The sequence below is a fragment of the Podarcis bocagei genome (genome assembly GCF_964188305.1).
Source record: "Podarcis bocagei genome assembly, chromosome: 12".
Classification (NCBI taxonomy): domain Eukaryota; kingdom Metazoa; phylum Chordata; class Lepidosauria; order Squamata; family Lacertidae; genus Podarcis; species Podarcis bocagei.
The window spans coordinates 40791030-40812786 of NC_138137.1; the positions used below are offsets into that span (position 1 = coordinate 40791030).

Consider the following 21757-nt stretch of genomic DNA (forward strand, 5'->3'; position numbering starts at 1 on the left):
TAATACAAAAAGAGGGGTGTTATTTCAGAGATTTGTTGAAGGGGGACAAGACTCTCAGCATGTTTTAAAGATTCTTTGTAGGTATGTTTAATATCACTTTAGTAAGAATTCTTGCATTACAAAATATATTTCATTTTTTCAGCTGATACATATAGATTCTTATACATGTGAGTGTACAAGGAAGAAATTTATGTTTAGTGCCGAACAGGGATGGGAGACCTGCAGCTCTTCAGCTATTGCTGGACTCCAATTCTTATCTGCTCCAGCCAGCAGGGTCAATGGTCAGGGCTGATGGGAGTTGAAGCTCAGCAATGCCAGGGTGGGAACCAGCTCCCCATCCTTGCTGTAGGACTTGGGAGCTGACCATGGCCCTAGTGGGGATTCCTTCTGCATCTCAGTCAGGGTACTCATTCCTGAGGGTAGCTCATACACTGAAGCCTCTTAACAGTGAGTATGTCTGTTCCATTACAGTGGATTTGATAATGGTTTACCAAGTTTGTAACATGCCCTGAGTCCTCCTTTATAATGGGGAAAGGCAGCCTAGAAATGGAAAAAGTCACATTGTGTCATTGATACCCCAAATGTGGGTGGAATAAGGCCTACTAACTGAGGACAGAGTGCAGCAGGGCTTATTCTAAACTACCCCCCCCACTGCAATAGTAGTTCCCCCTCCTCAAACTTTTAGTAAACAAAAGGAAGGGAAAGGAAGGGGTGGACAAATGAAAATTATCAGGAAAATAAAGGAAGAAATAGACTGCAAGGCTGAGGAACTCATTGGTGGCAAGGAAAAGATAGGTACATAAAAGAAGAATTCACTGGATGCGAAGATACAGGTTTGGGGCAAGTTCTCTTTGGTTCACTCATATGTTGAAGGAAGGTGAGGACAGGTGACCTCACCTAGGCCCGAAGTCACCCCCCCACCAAAGCAGGGTCAAAGCTTCTCAAAGCTTTTCAAAATCATTTTCTCAGCATCAGAAACATTCCGCTCTGCTGTAACAAAGGTAGAGAACAGTCCGTTGTTTCTCAGGCCTTTCTCATGCCTTCTGGCCTTGCTAAAGAACCACATTGCAACTTACTTTCTGTCCGGGAACCATGCCAGAACAAGAGATTGAAACATATCTGAACACTCTGAAACCCCTTTCCTGGGAAGAGTCCAATAGTCCCAAGACAGCTTTCTGTTCATGCTCAGAGGAACTCATGGGGCAGGACTCTGGGAGAAGGAGGAGGGAACTGGAAAGGGGTATATATGCTTGTGCACATGACTGTGAACTCTGTGCATGCTTTTTGTGACTTATCACACTTGCTCCTTCTACCAGTTCATGGATGGTAGAAATAAAAACCTTTTTCTCCGAAACTATTCCTTGAGTGTCTGTTGACTCCCACTTCCCTTTCCCAGGCGCAATATTTTTCCCACCCGAGGGCAAAGCCTCATAAGGCTACAATGTGAACTGCACAAAAAATTATTTCACACTCTTCCTCTTTTTCTTCTACACAGCACAAAATGTGTCTAGCTGCATGTTAGAATAAATCATGCATAAGTTACAGCACACAGATGACTTGATCATGGCCAGATCAATATTTTCTAAGACATGTTCCTGTAGATGTCTACTTAAGGCCCAGTCAACCAGTCATTTCTAGTAAAGTGGCTTGAAGACATGTAAACAATATGAATATACAGATAGTCTGTTCTGATATGACCATTGTAGGAATGAAAAATCACAGGAGACGAGAGGCAGGTGTAACATGAGGCGTCTGTCTGGGCGGACCCTGAAAAGCCTCTTTTATTGAATATTACAAACATTGCCACAGGTGGGCCTGTGGCTGATTGGTTGATACACAAAGAAACTTGTTGCTGATTGGTTAACATAAGTACTAAGGCGGGAATTACATGTGAGAGGTGGGGATTACATGTGATCATTTATCATCGATGGATTAAAGGCTGGGAATCGAAGCTGGAACTAGACAGGCATGAAGCCTCCTAATTAAATTGTAACTAGAGATTAATATGGCACAAACAATTACTAATGATTGATCATAACATGAAACAATGTAACAATCAAGTTCTGTAGATGTGGTCAGCTAGGCATGAAGAGCAGGTCATGTTGTTTTCCATGAGCTTAGGATGACTGAACAAGGAAAAGAATGTCCTGGTGTTTGGAATAGTTTTGTACAGTTTGTGCAGAAGCAGATTGTAAGCAAGACTTCCCAGAATGCAAGAAAAGAGGAGCAAGGCTTCCCCATAATGCAGCAGTTTTGTGCAGAAGGAGAACTAACAGTTATATGCAGAAAGAGGACTTCCCTTTAGACCATAGCTGTCAACTTTCAAATTTGAAAATAAGGGATCAGCAACCTCGAAAATAAGGGATCAGCAGCCTCACCTGTCCCGGGGACAGTCTACGGGATATCTAACAATCCGGGATAGCAGCGGGAAGCAGCAGGAAACGGCGCTGGAATAAGGGAATTTCCCGCAAAAAAAGGAAAGGTTGACAGCTATGGAGATGACTGACATTTTTTGTTCCACTGAGCATCATAGGAGAGGTATGTTAGTGAACATTGGACTTACTAGTTAACTTTTATGTGCACAGAAATTCACCCCTAAATGCCAGACACTGAATAAAAACGACAGAGGATGTGCAGTGCCTATGTACTCTCTTCTTGACATTACCAGAGAGATCTGTGCAGCTGCATAATTTTTGTGGTAGTATGAAGATTTATAAGAGTGGAGTGGGGGATATAACTTGTTTGTCTCCTTTTTTGCTATAAACCCATATCTCATCACATATTGCTCTAATTAATTTCTTAATTTTCTGACACCCTGAGTAAAGAATTACTTTAAAGTGTCAGTACTATTTGTAAACTGATAGGTTTATGGTACTTATGCAACCAAAAAGTCCCAAGTTCTCAGAAAAGTACTTTTATACAAAGCTAGTAAATGCATATTAATAATGGTGAATACAACCACAGAAACAACGAAGGGGGGGGTGCGCACTGTGGCCAACAGAAAATACCTGTATACAAACCTGACACTTAGATTTGCATTGACAGGCGGAGTCCCCCAAACCCTGGGCGGCCCCCGTGTAGAATAACGACTCAAGACAACGTGCTATGGGATTAAAATTGGCCACAACTTTATTATGTTTCAGATGAGTGTAGACCTTGGCTCAGGCATTGGGCATTTATCCCTCCCAGTCCCCCACCTGGGATCTGGGGAACATCAGGGTTATCCAGAGTGTGGTGGGGGGATAGGCTGGCTCTGGAGAACATATGTTCAAGCAGAGATAACCCACCCCCATTACGCCGCCATCGCAGGGGAGAGCAATGATGACATCTAGACGTACAGCCAAAGCCTCCCCTCAAAACAACCCCTTTAACGGGGAACCCTGGGATTGCCGCTGCAAAGAGAAGGGGGGGTCACCGCTACACCCCCACCCCCACCCCCATTTAGGGAAGATAGATTAAAGGATTCTGCCCAAGGCCTGATACCGCCAAAGTTGTGATGTTTTGCCACAGGAAAGGCAAATCTGCCAATGCAGGATAATTCCTTTCCGGCCCTTCAACAGCGACCTGGCCGTAGCAGTGCCCGTGTACCTGTGGAGAAAAGTTCACCTGCAAAAGAAGTCTTAACTGAGGATGGGTAGGGTGGGAGAAGCTCTGGAGCCAACTGACAATTCCCAGATAAGATCCCCCCCCCCTATTGTGTGGGCAGGGTGATCCCTCCCCCTACCTGGCCTCCCCAGGCGGGATTGGGCAACTGGCTGAGGTAGGCGGAGACCTCCAGGTATCCCATCTGGGGAAGGCGAAGCCAAGCCTGTTCTAGTGGTGCCACATAGGGTCCAGGGGGCTGCGCACGACCACGCAAAGGGCGCCCCCCATTTAATGTGGGGAGCATTCATTCTGACAACAAGCAGAGACTGAAATGGAACCTATAGGTTTCTTTGTGCTGTTCCAAGAGACTGAGGCTATGTACACATTAGTGGCTTAGACTCATAGAATTATAGAGCTGAAAGGGCTCTTAGGGTCATCTAGCCCAACCCCCTGCAATGCAGGAATCTCAACTAAAGCATCCATAACAGATGGCCACGCAACCATAAAAGTTTGCCCCACCATCTCTGCATTTCAAGTGACGTTTGCATGTTTCTGTGCACACCAGAGACAGGGCAGAGATGTCTTTATCCAATGTGCATTACCTGTTTGGACTACCCATGTCTGCAACCCCTCGCCACTTCTAATCATGAAAGCATGTCATAATTCATTTGGTGGTCTGAGGCTGTTGCTTCTGCCATGGCAATTTTACCTTTCTAAATCTTATTTATGTTTCATTAGCTTCTGCGATCTCCAACTGTTGAAAGACAGTGTACAAAACCACGTGCTGTTTACTTGCCAATTAAGCATGATGCCTGTTCTGGTATAACCAGACAGCCTAGCCTGAATGCGTCTAGAAAATATGAAGAACAACTAAGGGAGCCATAGACTTTTGTACAGAGAGTAAGGACTGGGGATTCATTGACAGTGTAACTGATAACTGATCTTTATAAAGAGCACATGGAACCTGGGAAATCCATGCCTAAGGTAGGTGTTATTAAACAGAGGACGTATTGGTTGCAGAAACAAACAAAATGGAGAAGTGCATTAAAAAAAAAGGATGGGCTTTATTTATATGTGATTGTGTTTATTGTATGGAAATCTTAAATATGTAAACAGAATGCTTCAAGTTGTTCTCTGTACTACTATTGTACATTATGTGTATGTCTTTCAAGCTTTTTGTTTATGTGAGTATCCGCATATAATGTTTAGTGTGTGTGTGTGTGTGTGTGTGTGTGTGTGTGTGTGTAATGTAGATTGAACAATTCAGCCTTTTCTCCTTGGAAAAGATAACATTCCGTTCTGTAGCTGATTAATTTGAACGTAACTTTTATTGACGATGTTTTGGAGAAATGGGCACCCAGGACCAGTTTGCCCCCGTCACACAAAGGTGGTGTATATATCTCTAATGCATGCACACCTGAAGTTATCTGAAATCATAAAGTCGTTGAGCAGTTAATATTTTACTTGTGTGTTGCTAACTGCTTGTAGAAACTTACATAATGTGCTTTATTTACACCTACAAAGCTATTCAGCTGCTTTTTTTCCAATGTGCCCAGGATGCTTTTATTGAAGATGGTTCAGTATTAGTTTTTCCATAATAAGATCTTCTTTTCGTTTTATCGGGAGGCATAACAATTGTTTCATGATTTCCATAAGGATATTGGGCATGATCCAGCCAAACTGAGTACTGGCACCTTTTTTTTCTTTAATAAAAGCACTGGTCTTAATGCTATATGATATACTTAGGATAAATATGCATATTTGCAGGCATGTGTGTCCCAGAGAACATGAGTAGAGCAAGTGGAATTACCCCTTAGCTGAAGCATGTTACTTCAGGAATTTCAAAGCCTGGTGCCTTTACGTATTTATAGGTGCCAGGTGAAAACATCCCTCTTCACCCAGGCCTTTTGAACTGTGTGGGGCCAGAGCGCCAGCTCCTTGGGGCCAAGGCACTAGGGGGGGCTGATCTTTCTTTTAAGGAGCTGGGCCCCCTCACTGGTCAGATGACTCTCTCAATCCGGAAAAGGTGAGGGGCGAGGGTATTGCTTTGTTAGTTATTACATTATGTACTTTTGTGTTTTTATATTGTAAACTGCTCTGTGATCCTTGTAGGTGTATACATTTAATCAATAAATTATTCCGCACTTTCCAGTGCAATTGCCCACCAATCCCCTTATCCCAAAATTCTACCTTTTCTGGTGTGTGTGTGGGGGGGGGAATGTTTTTGTTGTGCAAGAGCACCCTATCAACTTTAATTGTGCAGCCTGAATTTTTTGGTATGTGACGGAAGCCTATCCAGAAATAGCAAATCTGGAATAACCCCTGGTACAATTTTACAAAACTTTCCAGAGGCATCTGGTTAGCCACCGTCGGAAACAAAATGCTGGTGTGCAAACAGGAGAGCTTCCATGCTCTTCTGAAAACACCTTGTTTGTGTGGGAGCTGGGAGGATCCTCAGATTCATTACACTGTGACTACATTGTTAGTCATCAGTTAAAGGAAGAGACTCGGGGCGTTCCATCTCAAAGGGAGGATGCCTCCGTCCCCTGCTCTTGCCATAGCAGAACTGCTGCATTCCTAAACTGTTGGTAGCTGTTTCTGCAAACTGGTTCCGATAATCATCTCACGCCTTAATGTACTGATACTCAATTATGATTTGTCATTATAGAAAAATTGTCCTGGGGAGTAAGGAATTAAAATTGATGTTTTAAATGTCAATAGCACAATGCAGAAATAGACCAGGTTGAAATTTCTGCAAAGGGCAAAGTATAGGCGCTTACACAACAATTGCTTAACATTAACATAAACAGCCTCTTGCAAACAATGCAAGTGTGAAATACTTCACAGAGGGATGGGATGTGAGTGGGATATTTTTATTTTTATTGGACTTTCTTCGATAGCTCCTAATAAAAGAGAAAAGCTCATTTTACACAGGAACATCTTTTGTAAGGAGTAAAGTGAGTGCAGCTGCTCAATTTATATACAGTGGTACCTCAGGTTACATACGCTTCAGGTTACATAGGCTTCAGGTTACAGACTCCACTAACCCAGAAATAGTGCTTCGGGTTAAGAACTTTGCTTCAGGATGAGAACAGAAATTGTGCTCCGGCAGCACAGCAGCAGCAGCAGCAGGCCCCATTAGCTAAAGTGGTGCTTCAGGTTAAGAACAGTTTCAGGTTAAGAACAGACCTCCGGAACGAATTAAGTACTTAACCCGAGGTACCACTGTATCTAGGCCAGCCAAAACAGGATGTTTATAAACAGAAGCTGGAAAGAATTGGGGAGAAAACTCAAAAAGCTGGAGGCTTACTCCTTCTTATAAGAAGAAGTATGAAATCTAACCCCATAAAGACCAGATGACTACATTCCTCCCCAAATGTAGCTTTCTGCCCTTCAAATAATTGTCTCACTTGATGACAACCTTTGTTCACAACAGGATTCTCCTTTGCTGTGAAGACTTAGCCATCTCTGGCTTCCTGTTTATTAAAAATTCATCCTGATTTGTTTGAAGGGAGATTATACACTGGCTTTTCATTGAGCTTCCATTGTGATTTGTTTGCAGGGAATAAATAAATGAGGATGGATCCTGGGGTGGGAAGCATATCAGTAAAGTGGTACCTTGGTTCTCAAACTTAATCCGTTCCAGAAGTCCATTCCAAAACCAAAGTGTTAAAAAACCAAGGTGTGCTTTCCCATAGAAAGTAAGGCAAAATGGATTAATCTGTTCCAGACTTTTAAAAACAGAAATTTAACATGAATTTCACTATCTAACAATACAATTGATCCATAAAATGAAAGCAATAATCAACGTACTGTACTATAAAATAAATAAGTTTTGTAGATGATAAAAATTAAAATTAATTTTTTTTCTTACCTTCACTGATGATTGTCATTGTTTGGATGAGTGTGTGTGTGTGTTATCCATTTCCGCAGTCACTCAGTCACTCAATCAATCAATCAGTAGCTGAACTGGGTTCCACACAGTCACAAAAGCAGATTAACTGAAAAAGCCTCATAAACAAAAACGCAAAAGAAATAGCAAAAACAAAAGTACCAAACTTAATCTTTTCCAGAAGTCCATTTGACTTCTCAAATGTTCAAAAACCAAGGCGCAGCTTCTGATAGGTGAAGGCGCCCCATAAACAGCAGCCGACAGCCACATCGGACGTTCGGCTTCCAAAAAACACTTACTTCCGGGTTTTTCGGCATTTGTGAACCAAGGCGTTTGAGTACCAAGGCGTTTGAGAACTAAGGTACCACGGTAATAGAAACATTTTATTTTATTTTAAAAAGGTTAGATGTTATGTGAGAGGCGCCAGGTCCCCCCCCCCCCAAGACTGGTTTATGTGTGTCAGTGTGTGTTGCACCAGTCTCCCTCAACATTGGGGGGGGGGCGCTGGGCGCCTTCAAACAAATATTGAGGGGACTGAAAACACCTAAACCCCCTAGAATTGGCATACCTGTAGTACGTCAAGTGTAAGTTACCTCACGCGCTCTAGAGCACTTTCCCCATTATACTCCTTATTAAAAAGAGAGGTAAGAGGGATTTATTGTTTCGCCGCACTGAGAGGTGTAGCGGCGTGAGGGGAATAAGGGTCTCTCGGCAAGCACTACTGACAGGATCCTTTGGGGGATGCTATGACTGTTTAATGGGGCAAGATTCTGCTTTAAAGGTAAAGTGGAAGGTGGGGCCTTGGAATTCCCCTCAGTACTCACAGTCTGGCCCTCAGGAGAGTCTTAAGTCTCAAAACACTGACTTCCTCTTCAGCAGCCAACTCATGTATGCGTATCAATCTTTATGGAACTGCCTACTTTTCTTACACAGGATTTGGATGTCAGTCCTCTTTCTTTGACCTCCACAATAGACCTTGAACTTTCCCTTCATCTGTGCTTGGTTGCCCAGGTGACCTGTAGGTTGCCGCCTGCTGTTCTGTTTGTTTATTGCAACAGGATCACATCTGAATCTCAATGTACAGTGGTGCCCCGCAAGACGAATTCCTCGCAAGACGAAAAACTCGCTAGACGAAAGGGTTTTTTTGGTTTTTGCGTTGCTTCGCTAGACGAATTTCCCTATGGGCTTGCTTCGCAAGACGAAAACGTCTTGCGAATTTGTTCACTTTTTTCTTAAAGCCGCTTGAAGACGCGCAGTTGCGACGGACCGTGCTTCGCAAGATGAAAAACATTGCAAGACGAAAAGACTCGCGGAACGAATTAATTTCGTCTTGCGAGGCACCACTGTACCTCAGAGATTGGTACTGTATAGCTATATAGTACACGTACATACACACACATTTATGAACTGATCTGCTCTTCATCGAAGAATATTACTCTGCGGTCATCACAAAGGGTTGCTTATATTTCAAGGAGTAGGCACCAATTAAAAATAAATACTTACAACTCTGCCTTCTTTTCCACAGGACGATTGCCTCATTCAGTGACCAACACAAGTAGAAAAATAAAATGAAGATGGCGTCTGAGAATGAAATAGCTATTGTGGGTATAGGATGCAACTTTCCTGGAGGTAAGTCTTTGAGGGGGGGGAGTGATATAAGAAAGTTATCCATGTTTCTTTCACTATTTTTATTGTTCTATGGCATAAAGCTTTCTCGTGATTTAAAGTAAGAGTAAACTAAGAACTCAGCACTAGTTATTGAGAGATACCAATACAGTGGTACCTCGGGTTACATACGCTTCAGGTTACACACTCCGCTAACCCAGAAATATTACCTCAGGTTAAGAACTTTGCTTCAGGATAAGAACAGAAATCGTGCTCCGGCAGCGCAGCAGCAGCAAGAGGCCCCATTAGCTAAAGTGGTGCTTCAGGTTAAGAACAGTTTCAGGTTAAGAACGGACCTCCGGAACGACTTAAGTACTTAACCTGAGGTATCACTGTATTTAAATTCTTGCTATAAATATTTTTAATATGTCCCTGTCATGAACATGGAGAAGTGAATGTCTGTGATATTATGAAGTCCACTGGAAATTCAGGTTTGTTACATGACAGATCTTGGAATTTTGCATCTCATCAATACTCTTTAAATGTATGATCTAACTTCCACAACAAGCAGAATAGCACATATCAATTTAATTATGTATTTTGCCTTCCTGAACTTGGAATATGCTAACCTAAACCTTATGCCTTCACAACTAGATGGCTCTCATCTGCGAGATGCCATCCAAACAAATATGGTAACAGCTGAATGCAATTTTCATAAGAACATCATGCAGAAAAATTACAGACAGTATGATGAGATTGTGTGATTTAGGAAAAGGTCCAATTTTCTATGAAATTTGAAATTTTGTAGCACATGAAATGCAAATTTAATTTGTATTGCATTTTGAAAGTTGGATTTCTCATGTAAGTTCAGATAAACTGAACAAGGCAGGTTTGACATTTTGAAAACGAAAACAGTATATTTTAATACATCTAAAAATGTATATTTAAATCTTCATGCAACAGGTGAAGGAATTGACAGTTTCTGGAAAGTGTTAGAGAATGGCAGAAACTGCACTACAGAAATACCTCCAGAAAGATTTAACATTAGAGAGTGGTATGATCCAGGTGACCACAAACCAGGTAAAATACGTACAACTTGTGCTGCTCTTCTTGATGAGTAAGTCATATATTTTGCTAATAAATCCTTCAGACTTTCTAAACTTGCACATTTCCCCCTTGAAATGACTCGCTGATGTAATATGTTTTATTATATGAACCTTTCAAAATATCTCTTAAAACTAACGAGCAATCTCAAAGTGCTGCGTTATAATGAATGCATTTCCACACTACGGGAGCTGCTTTGGGTGCAAATCTTATGCTGAAATTGTACACTATATGAACTTCACAAAAAAAGGTGATGTCATCATAATACTAATGTCCCTCCACATTCTGCTCATCAGCTACAATTTCAAGTGTGGGTATTAATCTCTTTTCCAACTACATGATCGGAAGGCCTTGAGGGCAGGACCCATGCTGAGGTGGTTTGGTGAGCAGCATGAGCAGAGGCACATTTTAAGCCTCTTTGAGTTCTTTTTTTCTGAAAAAGTGACTAGTTAATAATCGCCACAACAATAATAAATTCATTATTATCATTATTATTTCCTTACACTTTATACCCCTCCTTCCATCATGGAATCCAAGTTCCCAGGCGGTCACCAACCCAGGTACATCTGGACCTGCTCAGCTTCAGTAAGGAGATGTCCCTAAGTGCCTTCAGACCAGATGTTGTCTCTGTGCTCCTCCAAATGTCCCATAAATCACAGCCAGTGTGCCCAACAAATGCCTCATTCTTGCTTCAGGGACTAAGGCAGCTATAACCCATTTTAGGACTGTTGTCTCCCACATGAGAGTTATCCTTATTCCCAGCGCTCTTTTTCTAGAAAAAGAGGTGGTGGAACTCACAATGAACACCTCCCTTGTCCTCTTATAATGGCAATGGCGCCCACCTGAGAGTTGCAAACTGAGTTCCAGTGAGTTCTGGTGAGGGAGGGGGAGCCCTGATTATACTGCAGTGCAGCTTTTCCTGGTGCAATAGTTTCAAGCCATGGTGTTTCACTGCTATTTCCACCAGCTTCATACAGTGGTACCTTGGTTTAAGAACAGCTTAGTTTATGAACAACTTGGATTTAGAATGCTGCAAACCTGGAAGGTGTTTTGGTTTGTGAACTTTGCCTTGGAAGCAGAACATGTTCCGCTTCCCGTTGAGTGTGTTTCATTTTTTTTAGATTGAATGCATTCGATAACAAGCTGTTTGGCATCAGCAATGAGGAAGCTGAGCGTATGGATCCTCGGCAAAAGTTACTCATGGAATGTACCTACAGAGCGCTGGAAGATGCAGGAGTCACTCCTGAAAACATTAGTGGTACCAAAACAGGGGTTTTTGTTGGTAAGATAATAGCTATGATGCAGAAGATTTTGTATATTTACATTGCATACCATATATCTGCTTTAGAGGGAGCCACACAACGATTGGTAACACCACATCTATATGGGTGTTTACACCTGGCAATTCCAAATAAAATGATGTTGGAAGACGCTAGATAATTGCTTTGTCAGAATTGACAATATTGGATAATATTGTTAGGCCTTTAAAATATGTCTTTCCAAGTGAGTTCCTAAATTCCTCTCTTCCCCAGCATAGGAAAAGGCCACAAGTTTGGTAATTTAAAAATTGGTTTACTTACAAACTCATCAAATGTCAGCTTCATGTGCTTTTCCATACGTTCATCAGAAAACATTGCACAGGCAGGAAAACTTAGCTTAGTTACAAAGTGGTAAAAGTTCCTAGATTTATTGGAATATGAACACAAGGGTGGCTGGTGAGAGCCATGTGGCTGAGCTGAAACAAGCAGCTCAAACCTCCTCACACACTGAGTTTCTCAAGTAGATGGGACCATAAGCCTGATTACCTATCTCATCCCAAGGTCAGGGGAAGTGACATAGCTAAGCTTGGCAGCAGAGCTCACTCTATGTTTTTAACCCCTTCATGCATTAATAAAATTTAGTATGTTGGTTGTGTGCGAGGCTGGTTATCAGATTTACTGTGAAGGGAAACTGAGATGGGGAAACACATGCTGCTTAAGTGCCTTAGAAGAAACACAGAATAAAAGTGAAATAATAAATAATTGTAGGATAGGAGGTGAAGAATAAAAACCAGTACTAGATGTAGATTTGAGTGTAAATTGACCTTAAAAACGAATGTTCTGTATTTACAGGCCTGATGAATCGAGACTATGAATCTATAACCAGCAGGGCAGTTGCTGAAATAAACCATTATGATGCCACAGGGGCAGCAATGAGTACAGCTGCTCATCGGATTTCATACACTTTTAATTTGACTGGACCATCAATTGCCATTGATACAGCTTGTTCATCTTTTCTCTCTGCTTTAGACCTTGGTTACAAAGCCATTAAACAAGGTATTCTTGGTTACTAGGTTTCTTATGCATACCATTAACCGTGATTCCCAAACTTCCCCCACCCCCCCATAGACCACTTGAAAATTGCTGAGGGTCTTAGTGGATCACTAAATGATTTTTCTGTGTATTATATCAACTGTAATGCACTGTGCTAGGTGGTGCATGGAACCTCGGTTGTCAAACAGTTCGGAAGTTGAACGTTGCGGATTTCAAACGCTGACAACCCGGAAGTGAATGCTTCCATTTTTGAACGCGCCTAGGAAGTCGAATGGCTTCTGAGGTGCATTTCTCCATTTTTTCAGTGGATTTTGCCAACCGGCAATTGCGCCTCAGTTGTCAAACGTTTTGGAAGTCAAATGGTCTTCCAGAACGGATTACGTTCGACAACCAACGTTCCACTGCTTATGCCCTGCCTGATCCAGGAGAGGCTAGTTTAAAACATGGAGATGAGAGACAAAGATATGCCCAACAAAGGATTCTGCAAGAGAAATCACCATGATGACACAGATGGTATCAACACCTCGTGGCTACGTGAATGAAATATTCGTTTTCCCCCTTTCATGATTTCAGGCTTGTTTTGTTTTTCTGTACCTTTGATATAGGAGACTGCGAATCTGCTATCTGCGGAGGAGTCAATTGCATCATAGAGCCTTGGAAGTTTGTATCTCTGAGTAAAGCAAACCTTTTATCACCTGACGGAATTAGTAAACCCTTCTCTAAACATGCAGGTGGCTATGGAAGAGGAGAAGGATGTGGCGTTCTTTTATTAAAGCCACTGGTAAAGGTAGGGTGTTTATACTGAACTCTCAATTTCCCAAATGTCCCAGGGATGTTCATTGGGTCTAGTGTGCTTTGGAAAGGAGAACACCAGAGACTTGCTGTCTTTGTAATATTTGCTTTTTTAAAAAATATGCCCAAGCAGAACCTAAGTGGAGGCAAACAGGCATTCCTTCAAGGTAGCACTGATGCTACTCTGTCTCAAATCTCCAGAAACAGTTCCAGAAAGATTCTCTGCCTATGTCACTAAGCCTTCAAAATGGCCATCTACCTTTGGCTGCTCTTTCTTGGCATGATCCCCTGAACTAGAGGTTTTAACCTCCGAATTCTGATTGGTATCTAAATTAGAAGATATTGGAGAGATTCCCAATTATCATGAGACTCTCTTCTAAACAGATACTATTTATTTATTATATTTATATCCTGTCTTTCTTCAAAGGAACTCAAGGTGGCATACGTTGTGCTCTACCCTGTTATCCAATGACGGAAAGATGGTCATTGATCTAAAGCCACACGATTACTGTAGATTAATGACTGAAAGCGGATTTGAAACTTGATCTTCCCAGTAGTAGTCTGACATTCTGATTACACCAGACTGACCCCTTAATTTACTCACTAATGAAGTATTCCAAACTATTAACCAGAAAACAGTCCAACAAGAAATAGTTAGCCACTAAAAAATGCATAACTGCCTCATAATAATTACAAATTTCCCCAATATCCCTCGAAATAAATGGCTGTAATATCTTGCTGCTCTTGTACTGTAAGTAATGCTTAAGAGTAATACCATGGTGCAGAAAAAAGTGAATTCAGCATAAAGTTGTATATCCTACTGCCCTGCAGTAGGTAGTTTGGGATCATGGACTTTGGTAATTATATCACCAAAGCAACATGTCACAGGAAGTTACAGATGAGGAGAAGATTCCGTGTTACTGAAAGGTCCAAACACTGCTCTCAAACAAAATTGATCAGTGCTGTCGCTGTTAAAACAAATCTAAATATAATCATGCTGCAACAGTTACTTAATGTTTGATAACATTGTGTATTCCTCGAATCTTTTGTCCACAAATAGGCACAGGAAGAATTCAACAAAATATGGGGCATCATCAGCATCACAGCAATCAACCAGAATGGAAGTTCTGTTGCTCCAGGCACGCGATCATCTCAAGCAGCACAAGAGAAGTTGTTACTTAACATTTATCCAACATATATTGATCCTTCAGCTGTTCAGTACATTGAAACAAATGGTCTAGGAATCCCTAATGAAGATGCCACTGAAGCAGAGAGCTTAGGCAATGTCATTGGCAGAAAAAGGCCTCCCGATTTGCCCCCTCTCAAGATTGGCTCCATTAAAGGGAACATTGGGCACACAGAGTCAGCTGCTGGGGCAGCAGGCTTAATCAAAGTTCTTCTCATGATGCACCATGGGAAGATAGTCCCATCCTTGCACTTTTCAGAGAGCACCAGCAGCATAAATACAGGGAAACTGAATCTCTCCATCCCAACAACAGTGGAGAAGTGGGAGGAGCCTGGTGAATACGGCAGAGTTGCTGGGATCAGTTGTTTTGGATTTGGTGGGACCAATGCCCATGTGGTTGTCAAACAATTTAAACAGGCCCAGGTTACCCTTCCAGCCAAAAGGCCCGTCGAATTATTTGTCATTTCGGCAGCTTTAAGAAGTTCTCTCAAACGGGCGATAGAAGACACAGCTAGGTACCTTAATACCAGTGAATCAGCGACACTCCCAAATCTGGCCTACACATCTGCTTGTAGAAGAAGTCACATAAACCACAAATACAGAAAAGCGTTTGTGGCATCCTCTCTCCAGCACTTACAGCAACAGCTTAATTCAACTGAAATGGAAACTGTTTCACGGAAAAAGCCTGCACAATTGATCTTTGTGTTCTCCGGTAATGGTTTGAATTTCAAAGGGATATGTAGAATCCTGCTGAAATCTGAGCCCGTCTTCAGAGACAAATGTATTGAAATCAAGCAATTATTTCAACAGCTTTCACCCACTGGAATTTTGAATTTAACAGAAAGTGAGCACAATGATTTGCCCAGGCCTGAAGTTGCCCAGCCCTTACTCTTTACACTGCAGGTGGCCTTGGTTACACTCCTGCAACACTGGGGCGTTAAGCCAATTGGTGCTGTTGGCTATTCAGTTGGCGAAGTAGCTGCTGCCCATTGTGCTGGCTTGATTTCCCTGGAAGATGCTGTCAAAGTCATCTACCACAGAAGCAGGCTACAGGCTAAAGTCACTGGAGGCAGAATGCTGGTGGTTGGCAACATTCCCGTTGCAGAAGTGTCAGCAGCCCTTGGAGCATATTCCGGGAAAGTCTGCGTTGCAGCATTTAACAGTCCTTTGTCCTGCACCCTATCAGGAGATGAAGTGTCTATCCACTCCATTCAGAAAGATCTGGCTGAGCACTTCAGTAAAAGAAACATATTTCTTCATACTTTAGATGGGCCAGCTGCATATCACAGCCACATGATAGAACCGGTACTAACAGAACTCTCAGAAAACTTATCAGAATTAAAGAAAAGGAAGCCAGAGATTGAGCTTATTTCAACAGCAACAGGGAAGGCCGTTTCAGATGGCGATTTTGTTACAGGCACCTACTGGGCCAGACAGGTTCGGGATCCTGTTTCTTTTGCAGGGGCCATAATAACCTCAGTAAGAGGCAAGGACAACATTGCATTTGTGGAAATAGGTCCTCAAAGAGCTTTGCAGAGATACATCGTTGAGACATTAGGGACGCAAACCAGAGTTTTTCATTCTTTGCAAACGGATAGGGAATATGTGACTCTTCTTAATCTAGTGAAAGATCTTTTTGAATTGGGATTGAATGTGAATTGGCAGCATTTTTATGAAGGTTATCAAAGTGTACCATCAGCTTATCCCAGGTATCACTTTGATCATCATAAACTCATGCTGCATCAGAAAGCAAACAGCAGAGGTGTAAGCTCAAACCATTCTTTAATTTGCAGTACAAATAAGGATAACTCAGAATTCATATGTTCTATTTCTGAGGCTCTGAAACCACATTTATATGAGCACAACTACTGTGCTGCATTAATTCCTGTAGCTGTTTTGGTGGAACTTGCTCTGGCAGCCGTGATGACGAGCTCAAGGCCAAAAGTACCCTTAAGTTATTGTCAAATGAATATATTTTTCCCTGCACCATGTGTTTTAAATGAAAATCTCCATGCTTTGAAGATAAAGGTTGAGCCACAACAAACAGTGTCAAAGTTCAGAATACAATCAGGTTCAGCTAATACAGTTTATGCTTCGGGACAAGTCAGAAAGAACCCTGAAACATCAATTGAAGAAAAGAGTATTTCCTTAAAAGACATTTTTCAGAGGTGTAGATCTGTTGTTAGCGAAGATGAGGTTTATGAAACATTGGCTCAGTCTGGATCCAACTATGATGCTACTTTCAGGCAGCTAAGTAATGTATTTTATTGTGAAGACTTGAAAGAAGCTGTGACAACTGTTACAGTGAAGAGACAAACAGTAGAAGAAATGTATGAGTATTATATCCATCCAGTCCTTTTGGATTGTTTTCTGCAAATGGTAGGTATTCTGGCTGCAGTTACTTCCAATAACAAAGTAGTTTTACCTTCTGGTATAAGTAGTCTTGCAGTTGCTCGCTCATTGGAAGAGGAAATGATTATATATTTAAAAACAACCAAGTCCACTGACAATTTCTTAGAGTTTTGTGGATGCTTCACAGATAAACAAGGCTCCGTTCTGGTAGAACTGAGATGTGTTCGAATTAATTTGGTACAGGAAATTCCCAGGAAAGAAAATGAATTGTTGTTTGAAAATCAGTGGAAGGAAATAACTTCTGATCAAGCAATGCATAATCTGCCCAAAGCACCTCGAGTTGTGGTGTTTGCTGACAAATTTGGAATATCGCAGCAGCTCAAGAATTACTTACATAGCGAGTCTAGATTTGTTGCGTATCAGGAATGGGAGAAATTGTTGGCAGCTAAGAGAACAGATACCTATGCACAAAGTAAGATTAATATGGAACTTCAGGGATATGATGATGTTCTGTTTATGTGGGGCATCCAAAAACTGAATGAAAATTTGCCAGAGAAAGTGGTGAAACATTCAGTAAGATGCTGTGAGGCATTTCGCCAAGTTGTTATTGCATTAAAGGAGAAGAAGTCCCATTGCTCCATTACAGTAATCACTTACAGGACATCAGAAAGGAAAGTAGACCATATAAACACTGGCTTTGGTTTGTACGGCATGGCTCGAACATGTATGGTTGAAGTCCCGGAAATAACGTTTCAGATTACTGACATCAGCTCTACAAATGCAATAGATATCTCGGCCTTAGCTGATGTTTTAGTAAAATATAAAGCACAGGATTATCCAGAAGTCTGGATTGATGAGGGACGAATTTATAGTTCTGAAATTAGGCGCACACAGATTGAACCCACAGCCTTCAATACACCTTCCCACCCACTTCAGAACTCAGACTTCTGCATCTTGTATACAGGAGATCCATACTGTATGAATGATCTGTCAGTTAAAGTTGCCAATTCACGTACTCAACTTGGCAACCACAGTGTTGAAGTTCAACTTGAAAAAATAAGCATCCACTCAGAAGACTATTTCCCTGTTAGCGTGTCCAGCTGCAAGTTTGGGAAAACATTGTATTGGAATTCAGATACTATAGATAAACACAAGCTATTAGCTCTAGACTTTACTGGCACTGTAACAGCAACAGGTAGTGAGGTGAAAAAGGTAAAAGTGGGAGATCATATTGCTTCATGTTATCCGGTTTCTGCAGCGTCAAGAATTAATATTCCAGAAACAGTTTGTTTCAGTACTCAAAAATTTCCATGTTTCAGAAATATACCATGTACTTCGTTCTTCTGGGTAGCAAGGGAGATTTTTCATCAAACGCTGCCAGTGCCAAAACATAATGAAATATTAGGTATTGTTTGCACTGAGCCTGAGTCAGTTTTGTGCAAAGTGCTTACTTTTTCAGCTCAGGAATTAGCTTGGAAAATAATAGTTACAAACCATACAACTGGTCTATGGCAACGTGTTAATCAGTGCAATGCCCTTATTTTTCTACCTCCACTAAATGGACTATTTAAAGAGGGCCTAAGCTGTCTTTTCCATCTCCGAGATGTTGTACTGGTTTATGGCAATGAACAACCAGAATGTTTGAGGTATCTGGCTGGGAGTGATCATGAAAATATCCATATTCACACTGTCAGTCTTATCCGCATTTTCCAGAAAGCATATCTGATACGATCTCAGAAGGAGATGTATTGTTGGCTGAAGTCAATGAATATGAAACAATTAAAAGATATCGCATATTTCATTTTTCAGCAAGCAGGAAAGCATCTGAGGCCTGATGTTGCATCCTATTTCAACTGCAAGAATTTCCCAGTTGCAGTATTAAAAAGTGATGAGGAAGACAGCAAGATATCAGATATACCAGAGCCTGAAACAGACAGGAGAATGTTTAAGCAGAATGCAGTTTATATAGTCGCAGATGAATTCACTAGGCTTGGCTTAGAAACTGTAAAATTTGTAGCTCAGAATGGAGGCAGGTGCATTGTGCTACTTTCACAGAGGAATCCAAGCACGGAGGAGCAAAAAGAAATAAATGCTCTCCAGGATCACTGTGAAGGGAGCAGAATAGTCAACTTGCAGTCTAACATTGTTTGCAGTTCAGAGGTTGAGAAAGCTATCAAGTCAATCAGTAAATTTTTCCCAAACTCTCCTGTTAAAGGTGTATTCCACAGTGCTATGGCTTTGCATGATGGGCTTCTTGAAACCCTCAACATGTCAAACTTTGAGGAAGTTTTAAATCCAAAGGTAGCAGGGGTAATCAATCTTCATCGTGCCACGCAAGGAAGGGAGCTTGACCACTTTGTATGTTATTCTTCTATTTCATCGTTTCTTGGAAATGCAACACAGTCAAACTACGCAGCTGCCAATTCCTTCCTGGATCTCTTCTGTCATTACAGGAGAAACAGTGGCCTTCCAGCGCAGTCCATTAACTGGGGTGCTTTAAATCTTGGAGCCTTGCAAGATCAACAACACTATCAAAATTATAGGTTACAAACGAAAGGAATAGAGGATCTGCAAGTGAACGAGATTCATGAATATCTAAAAAGAAGCTTAATTCTGGATAAACCTCAGCAAGCTGTGTTAAAATTGAATTTTCAAACTTTAGCTGATCATGTTTTATCTCAAAATTTGTCGCTGAAGAGTCGTTTTTATGAACTTGTTTCTGAAGAGACAGGTAGTAATCCTGAGCTTGCTGGTGAAGCTGGATTCAAAAACCACTCTCTAAATGAGCCTGTAGATTATGCAATCGCACTTTTGAAAAGCCTGGCTAAAACAATCCCTGTTGATCTTTCAATGCATACGCCACTTTCATCATTGGGTGTAGACTCTACATTAGCCTTAACTCTACAGAATCGTATCTTTACGGAAAGGAGAGTGGAAATACCTCTCACGAAACTACTTGATCCTCAGTCCACAGTGTCAACTTTAATCTTATACTTGAAAGAAAATTCTGACACAACCGATTCTCATGGAGCTGAAGGTACTGATGTTGGAAGCTGGTTGTAGAAATGCATTTCCAGGAATTATACTAAATTAATTATCAGTAATGGCTTAGTGTTCAGGGTTTGTTTTTTTGCAGTTCAAAACCTCAAAACCCCTTGATCGCCATGGTACTACTAGTCCCCAAAATGGAAACCTCTCTCTATACAGGACACGTTCTGGCCATGCCTATCACCACAGTCTGACGGGTAAGACGTAGGCACAGTAGGTGGCTTGTGGTAGAAGATATAAATGCATATGACAAATGGAGTAAGTCCAATGTCTTTTCAGTTTGGTGCACAATACAGAATTTCTGTTTAGCTACAAATTTCTGATTGTGCAAAACAGACGTATCTGTATGTAACACCGCAGGCCAACACAGACCTACCTGGCATGAAGCTCAGTTGAAAAAAAATGGCGTTTATTTCTAAGTAGGCATGTAGAGTGTTGCTCTGGAGGCGTGCCTATGATTGCAGCCTTCAATTTCTAGCATTCAATTATTTAAGTACAATTGATTTTTTTGATTTTTTTTTTACTGTTATTTGCTAAGTGGAATATGAATTATATGGGAAATGTATTGATTGTAACTTTAGTACAGATAATTAATTTGAATGAAGATTTATAATGGGGTATTTATGCAAAACATATCCTAATTTGTATTAATAAACTCTTGTGTGGTTCTAATATTTGTATTGGCCTAGGAACAGGAACAGCAATGCTTGTGGATGTGTGGAAATCAAAAATAACTTCAGGGCACATGTATTGTGGGGGAATTCTGTATTCGGAATTATGGAGCTACTGTATGTACTTTCCTTACTTGTAAGATAAGAGAGGGAGGTCCAGCAGCAGCTGTTTTAACCAGCTGTCATTGAAAATCATGCCTCCATATCATGTCAATTGAGTGAATTCAAATTCAAACCACAGAAAAATTGTGTGTGTACACAAGACAGGAATTCAGAAGAGGCCAAGAAGACATCATAACGGCAACAAAATGGGACAAGGACAATTTTCAAAGATGCTACAAAGGTTAGAATCAGATTTTTAGATGATGAGACAGAAGGTAGACACAATATGCTTGGAGAACACAACCAAACTCTCCCTCCTCCGTCCCAGCCGCAACATTCAAAAACACCCTCCCAACTCACACATGACAACAAAGTTGTCCACAGCCAAAACAAGCAACCACACCCTAGGCAAACCCCAACTTCTCTCACCATCAAAGGAACACAAGCGAATAGAACCTGCACAAACGATGCTGACACAAAACCCCACACATACATTAAGTAAAATAGAAACATCCCCACCCCACCCACCATGGCCCCCTCCACCTCTTCCCCCCTTTTCTTCCTAATGTAACACTAATGTCTCAACAAATGAAACTGACCTGTAGAAAAGGTTAACTCGAAAAAAGAGACATCGCACATATTTTTGTAAACCAAGAAATCTTAAAAAAATACATTAAAAAAAGAAAAGAAAATATGACACAAGCAAAACTTGATATATTGTACATTTTGGGTGCTAATATCACAGCGTCACAGAGAACATAAGAGATTCTACCTTAGTAGGCCCCTACAGATCTGGGATAAGGAGGGGTACCCACTTCAATGGGTGGTATTTCCAGGCAGGTTTGAAACGTGGCTCAACTGAAAGGGGTTTTGAGGCGCTGTCAATCAGTAGAATGGTGGTGCCTGAAATATCCTAAGCAAACTGCTGCGTGCAGGGCTTTGCAACACCTGACAATCAGCTAATCATTGGGTCTTCCGAAGCCTTATGAAAAGTGCTCTGTAAGACCCATGTAGACAAAAGGTCCACCTGATGTAATCGTGATGTCAGTGGTCCTGCTCACTTTCCAAAGTTGGCCCATAAGTGGTGAGAGAGAGAACACTGAGGAAC

General features: G+C 41.3%; 1 protein-coding gene across 2 annotated transcripts; it reads left to right on the plus strand.

Annotated features, from left to right (window-relative positions):
• The first annotated feature begins 4536 nt into the window (after positions 1-4536).
• LOC308569864 (mycocerosic acid synthase-like polyketide synthase) lies at positions 4537-21165 on the plus strand. Of its 2 annotated transcripts, none has more exons than XM_081164085.1 (7): positions 4537-4569; positions 9003-9106; positions 10046-10199; positions 11308-11468; positions 12298-12501; positions 13104-13285; positions 14351-21165. In XM_081164085.1, exons 2-7 carry the CDS (start codon positions 9046-9048, stop codon positions 19889-19891), a joined length of 6303 nt encoding a protein of 2100 aa, XP_081020211.1. In that variant the 5' UTR covers positions 4537-4569; positions 9003-9045; the 3' UTR covers positions 19892-21165. The 2 variants fall into 2 exon arrangements, with proteins under 2 accessions (XP_081020211.1, XP_081020212.1); XM_081164086.1 differs by having other exon boundaries at positions 11308-11444.
• The last annotated feature ends 592 nt before the right edge of the window (positions 21166-21757 follow it).